The 12,229-nt window shown below is 42.4% G+C and overlaps 2 protein-coding genes across 2 annotated transcripts; one reads left to right on the top strand and one right to left on the bottom strand.

Annotated features, from left to right (window-relative positions):
* Nucleotides 1–9,019: 9,019 nt before the first annotated feature.
* On the bottom strand, nucleotides 9,020–9,736 carry LOC132445566 (heat shock 70 kDa protein 1-like). Its single transcript, XM_060035635.1, has one exon. It carries the CDS (start codon nucleotides 9,719–9,721, stop codon nucleotides 9,332–9,334), a length of 390 nt encoding a protein of 129 aa, XP_059891618.1. The 5' UTR covers nucleotides 9,722–9,736; the 3' UTR covers nucleotides 9,020–9,331.
* A 1,925-nt stretch (nucleotides 9,737–11,661) lies between these two features.
* On the top strand, nucleotides 11,662–12,184 carry LOC132474374 (heat shock 70 kDa protein-like). The gene is made up of 3 exons (XM_060075025.1): nucleotides 11,662–11,679; nucleotides 11,833–12,111; nucleotides 12,173–12,184. The coding sequence occupies exons 1-3, from the start codon at nucleotides 11,662–11,664 to the stop codon at nucleotides 12,182–12,184; spliced, it is 309 nt and encodes a 102-aa protein (XP_059931008.1).
* The last annotated feature ends 45 nt before the right edge of the window (nucleotides 12,185–12,229 follow it).

Raw genomic sequence — 12,229 nt, 5'->3', positions numbered from 1 at the left:
CCTACTAATACAATTCAAACCCACCATCCACTCTCACATCTCTTCTGAGACGACATAGGATTTCGGCGCATGTGCATATAGCACATTTGAAGACAGAAACAATGAACAGATTATAACTGTATTGATAAGAAATGACACTACATTAGATTGATTAATTGAAATTATGATCAACAGCCTAATAATGACATTATTAAGTAAAAATACATGGTGACTTGTTCAGGACTTGAAAAAGTTTGTGACTTGGACTTGGACTCGACTTGCCTTTCCCTGTCTTGACTTTGGACTCAACTCGGACTTGACTGCTAAGACTTGGGACTTGCCAAACAGTGACTTTGTCCCATCTCTGGTGTTAAGTAACGGCATTCAAAAACACAATATACAATAATTGGCTTTTTCCCGTTACAGCATTTATTTCAGTAGCATAGTATTAAGTGTTTCCTTAAGTTACAGCAATTGTCAATATTATACATTTGAAATGTTTCATCGTTTAAAGCAATTGTCAATATTACAAAACTTTTGCTTTCCTTCACTGCAGTGTTAATTTCGTTAACGAAAAATATGACGAAAAATGTTCGTCAACAACCTTTTTTCCGTGACTAAGACGAGACGTTGACGAGCTAAAAACAGATCTGTGATAATAAAAACGATGATGAAATGTCATTTTGTTTTCATTGACGAGACGAGACAGGACGAAAATGTTAGTGGTGTGCTATTTGGACATTCAAAATGCACGATATTTTCCAATCAGTACACTCCCGTAAGGTTCTTATGCAACTGTTCACTCCTCCAGTAAATAGGACGGACCTTAGCTACGACTTGGCAACGGGAGGTATGGTCCACTCAGCTATGAGCTAACGTTATGCATTGTACATGATTCGAAATTCTTCCCAGCTTTTATTCCACAGATACTAGGGTCTATAGCATATAACCGCGTTGTCTGATTACAGTTTAATTAATTTTTCACAATTTACCGGCTCTCGTTTTGAAGAAAATCACCGCGCCATTCGTTTCAATGGGAATCGCCACGGTCTATACTTCAACATAAGGTGGACTTTGAAATTCGTCCCAGCCTTTATACCCAAGATACTATAGGGTTTATAGCATATAACCGTGTTTTCTGATTACAGTTTAATGCATTTTTCACAATTTACCAGCTATCGGTAAATTGTGGAAAGGAAAACAATGACTAAAATGTGACTAAATATACTAAGCATTTTCGTCAAAAGACTAAGACTAAGACTAAATCTAAAATAGCTGACAAAATTCACACTGCTTCACTGACATCAAACCACTCAGTATCATACATCACCAACAGCCTTAAAGTCAGTGTGATATATTATAAATCTCAAGTTCCACCTTGTACAGAGTGCCACACCATCGCAAGAAATCGACCCCCCGTCCGGACTAAGGTAAAAATAAAACGTTTGGAGGAGGGGCTACTGGGGGTACATGCTCAGTTTTACGGGGGCACTTGCCCCTGCTGGCCCCTACCTAGAACCGTCTCTGGAAGGCTCGGACATTAAAGACGCAGTATACACACGTTTAAAGACGAAGTACACACTGCGTTAACATGGAGAAGCGTCTGAGGTGAGCTTGTGACGACACCTAGCTCTTGGACAAGCCAATCGTTAATGGCGAATGCCAGAGTGGAGAACTGTTATTTTTGAGTTTTGATTATTGAAGCTATTCTGATCTGAATGGAAGAGCCCGGAAAATGTAAATTAATTAATTAATCAATTGCTTCCCCTTTTTTGTCTTTTGTCTTTCAGATTTTGTAAATGGTACATTTGTTGAATCCATTAGTTTTTGCACTTGAATTAAAATTGACTTGACTTGAGAGGCTTCATTTTCATTTGTAATGTTTTGTGAGGTTTTGTTTCAACATTTAATAAATTAATTTCCAATAGATTTATAGGTAGCATGATTATGAAATTTCACTTGCACCCAGTGGGAAAATTTGTCCTGTATTTACTAGAGCTGTCAAGCGATTAAAATATTTAATCGTGATTAATCGCATTAATGTCATAGTTAACTCACAATTAATCGCAAATTATTTTTCTATGCTAAATATCCCTTGATTTTTTTGTCCCATAATTCTTCTCATTTTAATTCTCTTATCAACATGGTGAAGTGCATCGGCTTGTCTTGTGCAAATGATTTTTTATTGATAACAACATTGGAATATACTGATCAAAACAGGACGATACAAAAAAAGAGCCTATAGTGCAATTAAACGACTGCTTTGAACAAATGTCATTTGAACATAGCAGTCAGGCTACTGCTTCTTTGTTTTGAGCCAAAGAAAAAAAAAAAAAAAAAGTTTTTTTTTTTTTTTGTAAATAAAATATTTGCGTTAATCGCGCGATATTTTTTTTAACGCCGTTAAAATTGGTTTGCGTTAACGCCGTTAATAACGCGTTTAACTGACAGCTCTAGTATTTACCCTTACTATGTAGAAGCAGTGGTAGCCAGGCCAGCCTGGGGACCCACTCCAATTCTGAGGTGCCTTGGTCAAGATCAATGACAAAAGTATCTGACACGTAATATATCAATAGCATGGATGTTGCTTTAGAGTAATAGAACAATTATCTTTGTGCTTAAACAATAATCAAAAGGGTACACCGTTGTTCTCCCACCATATGCGCTGTCATCAGCACATATGATCTGTCCCTAAACATTGAATCCAATCCGCCAGAGCTGGCCCCCAGGGGCCCACCATCGAGGAGGTGGACTAAAGCAGACTGTGGGACTGAATGGAATATGATCAATATGACTGGTATTGATTAAAAGGGTATTTCTTGGTGCCCCCTGTGGTTCACAGCGTAGAGCGTGTACCATTAAGGTCCAGTCCTTACTACAGCGACAAGAGTTTGATTCCATCCCCAGGTCCTTGGCTGCAGGTCTTCCCCTCTATTTCTGTTACCTTTCTATATACCCTACCTGTCTATCTCACTTACAGTAATAAGGATAAAACCTTTTTTTCTTTCAAATGCTGTATGACTAAGCACTCTGCCACATGTTCACATATGATGTAAATACGTTCATGCAAGGTCACAAAATGACTGCATAAAGTTGGACTTTAAAATGTAAATATAATGAGACATTTTCACGTTTTTCCCTTATAAGCCTACATTTATTCCACATTGAAGAAACAATATAATAGAGATCCTTTTTGTTGTAGAATGTTTATTTTATCTTGTAGCTGTTAATACACATACAAATTCATTGTTCTATAATTTATTATAACAGGAACATAATGGTATAATGTTTTACCTCTTCAAGTAGTCTAGTCTAACCGAGAAGTTTTTTAATGATGATTTAGATTGGGCTAAAATAAAATGGTAAATGGACTGCATTAATGTAGCGCTTTTCTAACCAGTAGCCACTCAAAGCGCGTTAGAGTATTGCCTAAAATTCACCAATCTATGCACACATTCACTCACCGACGGCGGGTTCAACCATGCAAGGCAACAGCCAGCTCATCGGGAGCAGTAAGGGAGAGGGGTCTTGCTCAGGACCACCTCAACCCTCAGCTAGGAGGAGCTAGGGGATCGAACTAGCAACCTCCTGCTTGCCAGACAGCCGGCTCCACCTCCTGAGGATGCCGCCAAATCAATATTTTTATAAAATAGGCCGGTGTGGGAGAGGTTGGCACGTGTGGGAGAGGTTTTGGGAGGGTCATAGATAGTAAGATACAGTCCGGCCAGCATTGCAGCGGTCAGCAGGTCATTTTAAACTACAAGCTAGTTAAAATGTTACAACCTTCCGGTTACCAGCCAACCCGCTCCACCTCCTGATCATGCTGCCCATTTTATAAACTTTAATGTAATGAATCCCAGGTTGGAGATTTGGGATTAAAACATCATACACAAAGAAATTATGCCATGGGATTAAACTGTTAGATTATACACATCCTTCTATTGTTTATCATACAAATTCACCGGCCAGAGACGTTTGGTGTCCGAGATAACCAACCTCTATGACTAGCAGTATGATCGACTAACAGATAATTTTATTACACATTGCCCTGCCGCCTCGTTACCGTTGCACATGGTCTCTGTGGCGGGACCTGCCCCTGTCAACAGCACCAGGTCTTCCTGCTGCAGCATATACACAGAGGGTGTTATGGGGAAGGGAGCGAGTGGACCCAAATGCTCGCAGCTCAACACAGAGTGAGACTGACACAGAGAGTCAATTAAAGGTCCTTTACTGAGGACCAACAGATAAGTAAAGACGGGGTTTGGGGGCTTTATGGCAGGAGGGTAGTCAGACAGGCGAGGGTTCTGCGACACTAGAGACAGAGAGGAGATCGTTAGGATGAGTGCCGGAACACAAGGACTCAGCAGACTTGGCACTTGTTAGGGCCAGGGACGAGGTAATAACTGTTACGTGTGAGACAACGCTCTAGTGATGATTGTCTGGTGAACCGGGGTTGATATACTGGGTGCTGATGGAGGATTGCCAGCAGGTGTGTAGAGCAGGATGAATGGATGATGAGACTGGGCCCCACTAGGTGGCAGTTAGACGGTGTGACAGAGGGAGCCTCGTCCAGCCTTCTGCTTTGCAGACGTGCAGCTTGTGAACAGGCAAAGCAGGCAACTGCTTGTGGCCCCCAAGGGCCGCCAAACTTTACTCCACAGCAATGACTCATAGTAACTGCAGTGACTGCATCTCCCTCGCAGGACAATTTCAACGACAACGAGATGGAAACCGGTCATCCCCATCAGCTAGGGAAGGGCTGCCCAATGCGTTGGTAGCGCAGGGTTGCGTGACATTCCAAAAAAGATATAAGTATCATCCCTATAGCATTTACCACTTGATTGAAGAAAATGATCTGCCTTACTTTGACAAACGGTTCAAGACTTTAGTCGAGCCAGTCGCTACATTTATCTGCTAAAAAGGGAAAAGTATCCAAAATTGGCTTACAGAAAAAGTGCCTGTTTTGCTGCCGAGGTCTGGGGTACAGAGCATGAGGGCCAGGATGTCAGTGGAGGAGGAGCTGTGGTGGGGGGGGGGATTTTGTTGTCGATGATGACCAGGTTTGTTTCGGTGAGGATGTTGTTGAGTACTCTGCCAGAGTGCTTGGTGCTGTTCTTGATGTGATGAGGGGCGGTTCCAGGGGTGTGGTGTTTTACTTCTCAATTCCAGCAAACATTTCCTCAAACTGCGCCGTCAACAAGTCCAATAGACGTCAAGTTTCTCCTGTCCTTATTGAGTGGAACAGAAGTTGAGTGACACATTTTATGTTATCCAGACCCCAGATCGGAGGCGCAAGTCTAGAGTTTGCCACGTCAACATGCTAAAGTTATACCATGCAAAGGTTACTCCTCACGAGGACTCCTTAGAAGGGTCTACAGGTCCCACTGTCAAGTCTGCCATATTAGCTGTATTGGTTCCAGGCTCATACCAGGTTACTGAGGGTGACGAGGATGGATTGGAGTTGCGGAGTGCTCCTCAACAGACCCATCGGTTGTTGAACTCTCAGATGCTGTTGTCTCTTAATGCCCATCTGACCTATCTGGATGAGGAACGTAGGGTGACATGGCAGCCCAGATACATGCGTTCCCTTGTCTGTTCGGTGATGTTCCTTCCGTGACCACCGTTTTGAAACAAGGCAGTGTGTTGGTCGGTAAGGTGAGGAGTTGTTCGGTAGGGTGAGGAATTGGTCGGTAGGGTGAGGAGTTGGTTGTTACAAATTTGATTTGTTTAAAGGATATTGGCAGGTGCCGTTGTCCGGAAGGGCTCCAATAATGTGTGTGCGGATGCCCTTCCTCGTGTGTGATGTTGGTGCGCAGTATCGCAAGCCATTGCTCTTATGTGAAGGGGTGTGACGTGTGTGGTTGTTGTCCTTGTGTTTTCCTCTGTTGCCCCTCTTCTTCTTTGCCCCCCATTGTATTAGTCCCCGTTTGCCTGTTTGGTTCATGCGTCGTGGCTGGTTATTATTTTGTGCTTGGTACGCCATAGGGGTTTAGTGAATAGGACACCCTTGTATTTACACTATCATCACGTAGTTGTTCCTATGTTATCACATCAGGTGAGAAGCGGGGCCGCCCTCTGTATGTATTAGCCTAGAATGTGTGTGTATGGAAGTAAATCTGTGCCATCGGGTTTTGAAAATAAAAACACATTGAATTATAAGCACTGAATATTTATGCATTGAAATAACCTATCTGAATTTTTTGCCTCTGAATTTAACTCTTTACATTTTCAATATATCATATTCACCTTCATTTTTCAATGTTAAAAAATTCAACGTTAAAAAATTCAACGTTAAAATATTCAACTCAAATATTTTCAGCGTCCAAAAATTCAGTCCGCCAAAGTCACCATCAAAATTCAGTGTACGAAATTCAGTGTTAACATCCGGGTACCCAAGAAAGAGCAATCGATCCTAGATGCTAGATCGCGGTCAAACGAGTGGTCGCGTCATTCGGGTCAGAGGAAAAAACTAACAACCACAACGATGGAGTTTGGGGGATTTATCAATGTTTATTTTGAGCTTGGCCTCAAATATTCGGACATCAAATCAATACTTGCCAGTAGGCACGCCTTCCACATAAGTGAGAGACATCTGAAGAGGATACTGTGAGATAGGGAACACTCGCCGCAAGGCGTACTCTGACCTGTCGGTCCTGGTGGATTTTATTAGCGACCAACTGCAGTAGGCCTACTCTGGACAGCTTCACGGGTACCGATGGATGTACGCTAAATGCAGGGAGCATCGACTGCGTGTGAGGAAAGAGGCAGTGCGGTTGTTGTTGTAAGAGCTCGATCCCAGAGGAGTGTCACGAAGGGCGAGACGTCTCAGACGACGAAACTAACTACTAGTGTAGATAATAATAGATAGTGTACATAATAATACAACTAGTATTACTTTTCAATGAGACACAGTTGTCGGCCTAGACCAGGGGAGTTGCTTAAAGGGTACAGAGTAATACGAAGGGCTACTTGTTTGATACAAACTTCCTGAAAGTTATTCAACATGACAAATGGTTAATGTTTAACAAGTTTCATGAATATTGTACCTTCCTAATGGTAATGGCAGCCTACCAATCTTTATAACTTTTGGTCCCAAATAATCCGGTAGAAATAAATAATAATAATAATAATAATAATAATAATACAAACAAACCCCCTTAAGGGGGGTTTCCAACTTGTTGTGGTTGAAATTGTACTGCGAGTGAGACGCAGTGACTGCAGTTACTATGAGTCATATGTTTGGAGTGAAGTTTGTCGGCCCTTGCGGGCCCCAAGCAGTTGCCTGCTTTGCCTGTTCACAAGCTGCGCGCCTGTATAGCACACGTAAAAGGCTGGACGAGGCTCCCTCTGTCACGCTGTCTAACTCTGCCACCTAGTGGGGCCCAGTCTCATCATCCATTCATCCTGCTCTACACACCTGCTGGCAATCCTCCATCAGCACCCAGTATATCAACCCCGGATCTCCAGACAATCATTACTAGATTGTTGTCTCACACGTAACAGTTAGTACCTCGTCCCTGGCCCTTCCTAGTGCCAAGATTGCTGAGTCCTTGTGTTCCGTCACTCATCCTAACGATCTCCTTTCTGTCTCTAGTGTCGCAGAACCCTCGCCTGTCTGACTACCCTCCTGTCGCTGAACCCTCGCCTGTCCGACTACCCTCCTACCATAAAGCCCCCAAACCCCGTCTTTACTTATCTGTTGGTCCTCAGTAAAGGACCTTTAATTGACTCTCTGTGTCAGTCTCACTCTGTGTTGAGCTGCGAGCATTTGGGTCCACTCGCTCACTTCCCCATAACACCCTCTGTGTAGGCCTATATGCTGCAGCAGGAAGAACTGGTGCTGTTGACAGGGGCAGGTCCCGCCACAGAGACCATGTGCAACTGTAACGAGGCGGCAGGGCAATGTGTAATAAAATGATCTGTTAGTCGATCATACTGCTAGTCATAGAGGTTGGTTATCTCGGACACCAAACGTCTCTGGCCGGTGAATTGATATGATAAACTATAGAAGAATGTGTATATCCTTAATCTAAAAATTCAATCCCATGTCATTATTACATTGTGTATGATGTTTTAATCCCAAACCTCCAACCTGGGATTAATTTCACTTAAGTTTATTAAATGGGCAGCATGATCAGGAGGTGGAGGGGGTTCGCTGGTAACCGGAAGGTTGTAACATTTAAACTAGCTTGTATCTTAACATGAGCTGCTGACCGCTGCAATGCTGGCCGGACAGTTTCTTACTATCTATGACCCTCCCAAAACCTCTCCCACACGTGCCACCCAGCCAGTCAAGATATGCTAGTTCACGTCACAGCGACACAGCCAGTTAGAGTGGACAGAACACTGTTATTGAGTTATTTCAATTCAGTGATGTGAATGGTGAGGTAGGACGGACCCAACAAGGACACATCTTCCACAGAGTAAAGGATACCCTGACCTTTGTCAGGGTATCCTTTACTCTTGCACCGGCCTATTATATAAAAATATTGATTTTGCAGCATCCTCAGGAGGTGGAGCGGGTTGGCTGGTAAGCGGAGGGTTGCTAGTTCGATCCCCTAGCTCCTCCTTGCTGAGGGTTGAGGTGGTCCTGAGCAAGACCCCTCTCCCTTACTGCTCCCGATGAGCTGGCTGTCGCCTTGCATGGTTGACACCGCCGTCGTGAGTGAATGTGTGCAGAGATTGGAGAGTTTTAGGCAATACTGTAAAGCGCTTTGAGTGGCTACTAGTTAGAAAAGCACTACATAAATGCAGTCCATTTACCATTTTTATTTTAGCACAATCAAAATCATCATTAAAAAACTTCTCGATTAGACTACTAGACTACTTGAAGAGATAAAACATTATACCATTATGTCCCTGTTATTATAAATTATAGAACAATGCATTTGTATGTGTATTAACAGCTAAAAGATGAAATAAACATTCTACAACAAAGGGGATCTCTATTTTATTGTTTCTTCAGTGTGGAATAAATTCACGCTTATAAGGGAAAAACGTGAAAATGTCTCATAATATTTACATTTTAAAGTCCAACTATATGCAGTCATTTTTTGACCTTGCATGAACGTATTTACATCAAATGAGAACATGTGGCAGAGTGCTCAGTCATTATACAGCATTTGAAAGAAAAAAAGGTTTTATCCTTATTACTGTAGAGTGAGATAGACAGGTAGGTATGGTACCGGTATATATAAAAAGGTAAAAGAAATAGAGGGGAAGACCTGCAGCAAAGGACCACGGGCATGGTACGCACTCTACACAGAGAACCACGAGGAGGGGGAACAAGAAATACCCTTTTAAATCCATAACAGTCATATTGATCATATTCCATTCAGTCCAACAGTCTGCTTCAGTCCACCTCCTCGATGGTGGGCCCCTGGGAGCCAGCTCTGGCCTGCTCTCCACAGCTGCCTGCTGGCACTCCCACCTGGTACAGCCTGGAGATGATGGGGCTACACAGCTTCTCCAACTCCTTCAGCTGGTGTTGGTACTCCTCTTTCTCCGCTAGCTGGTTGTTCTCCAGCCAGAGGATGGCCTGCTCACACTTCTCCTCCACCTTCTTCCTGTCCTCCTCACTCACTCTGTCCTTCAGGTTGTCCTCCCGCAGGCTGCTCTTCATGTTGAAGGCGTAGGACTCCAGGGCGTTCTTGGCCGCTATATTCTCCCTCTGTTGCTCGTCTTCAGGGTATATAAAAATGTATATTAAAATAATCTGTTGGTCGATTATAATATTAGTCATAGAGCAGGTTATATCAGACACCAAAACAACTCTGGCCGGTGAATAGATATTATGATAAACAATGCAAGAATGTGTATATCCTTAATCTAACAGTTTAATCCCTTGTCATAATTACATTGTGTATGATGTTTTAATCCCAAACCTCCAACCTGGGATTCATTACATTACGTTTATTAAATGGGCAGCATGATCAGGAGGTAGAGCGGGTTGGCTGGCAACCGGAAGGTTGTAACATTTAAACTAGCTCGTATCTTAAAATGAGCTGCTGACCGCTGCAATGCTGGCCAGACAGTATCTTACTATCTATGACCCTCCCAAAACCTCTCCCTCACGTGCCACCCAGCCAGGCAAGATATGCTAGTTGACGTCACAGCGACACAGTTAGAGTGGACAGAACACTGTTATCGAGTTATTTCAATTCAGCGAGGTGAAGTAGGACGGACCCAACAAGGACACATCTTCCACAGAGTAAAGGATACCCTGACTTTTGTCCGGGTATCCTTTACTCTTGCACCGGCCTATTTTATAAAAATATTGATATGGCGGCATCCTCAGGAGGTGGAGCCGGTTGGCTGGTTTTTGATTTGATTTGATTTGATTTAAATTTATTTCGAACATGTAAAAGAAAACAAAAAATATATATCATACACAAATTATTGATGTTAAACAAAATAGAAAGCATAATTCGATACATAAATGATAAATACTTGATAATTGTAACATGTTCGAAAAGGGGTGGGAAGAAGTTTACACTTATTTAATCCCATCCCTTCTCCTTAATTCATTGAAATTAACATTCCTTAGTCATAATAATTATTAACATTTTCATTTATTAATAAATATATATATATATATATATATATACATACACACATTATACTATTGTTCCTAAACGAACGTTCCAATTCGTTATCATACCAAACATATCCCAAATCCATTTTACACCGGATTTGTCCTTGCTATGTAAGTATAAATACGTTCATGCAAGGTCACAAAATGACTGCATAAAGTTGGACTGAGTGGAATATGTTTGCAAAAAAAGTAAAGGATACATTATGAGACATCTTCCAGTTTTTCCCTTATAAGCGTGAATTTATTCCATATTGCAGTAGCAATAAAATAGAGATCGCTTTTGTTGTAGAATGTTTATTTTATCTTGTAGCTGTTAATGCACATACAAATTCATTGTTCTATAATTTATTATAACAGGAACATAATGGTATAATGTTTACCTCTTCAAGTAGTCTAGTGTAATCGAGAAGTTTTATAATGATGATTTTGATTGTGCTAAAATAAAATGGTAAATGGACTGCATTTATGTAGCGCTTTTCTAACCAGTAGCCAGTCAAAGCGCTTTACAGTATTGCCTAAAACTCTCCAATCTCTGCACACATTCACTCACCGACGGCGGTGTCAGCCATGTAAGGCGACAGCCAGCTCGTCGGGAGCAGTAAGGGAGAGGGGTCTTGCTCAGGACCACCTCAAGGGGATCGAACTAGAACCTACCGGTTACCAGCCATCTGGCTCCACCTCCTGAGGATGCCGCCAAATCAATATTTTTATAAAATAGGCCGGTGCAAGAGTAAAGGATACCCTGACAAAGGTCAGGGTATCCTTTACTCTGTGGATGATGTGCCCTTGTTGGGCCCGTCCTACTTCACCATTCACATCACTGAATTGAAATAACTCAATAACAGTGTTCTGTCCACTCTAACTGGCTGTGTCGCTGTGACGTCAACTAGCATATCGTGACTGGCTGGGTGGCACGTGAGGGAGAGGTTTTGGGAGGGTCATAGATAGTAAGATACAGTCTGGCCAGCATTGCAGCGGTCAGCAGGTCATTTTAAGAAACAAGCTAGTTTAAATGTTACAACCTTCCGGTTACCAGCCAACCCGCTCCACCTCCTGTTCATGCTGCCCATTTAATAAACTTTAATGTAATGAATCTCAGGTTGGAGGTTTGGGATTAAAACATCATACACAATGTAATTATGACGAGGGATTAAACTGTGAGATTAAGGATATACACATTCTTATATTGTTTATCGTATATATATTAACCGGCCAGAGACGTTTTGGTGTCTGATATAACTAAACTCTATGACTAACAGTATAGTCATAGAGGGGTACCTCTGATCGAGGTCACCTCCGACATCGACGCAGGTGGCATTCTGAACGTGTCTGCTGTGGACAAGAGCACGGGCAAACAGAACAAGATCACCAACGACAAGGGCCGCCTGAGCAAGGAAGACATCGAGAGGATGGTGCAGGAAGCAGACCAATACAAGGTAGAAGACGAGCAACAGAGGGAGAATATAGCGGCCAAGAACGCCCTGGAGTCGTACGCCTTCGTACGCGTTTGTCATCCTTTCTCTCTGATGCTCTCCTCTGTTGGTTGGTCATTTTACCCTTTTTTTTTTATTAAGGTTGTTCCGGTTATGTCTCGCCCAGATTGTTCCGTGAAGCTGAACCACTCATTATCGAAATATGATTGCTATTGCAGACTTA

Source organism: Gadus macrocephalus, chromosome 2, assembly GCF_031168955.1.
Source record: "Gadus macrocephalus chromosome 2, ASM3116895v1".
Lineage (NCBI taxonomy): Eukaryota > Metazoa > Chordata > Actinopteri > Gadiformes > Gadidae > Gadus > Gadus macrocephalus.
The sequence above is the reverse complement of the archived record's forward strand: the minus strand, read 5'-3'. Positions and strand labels throughout refer to the sequence as shown.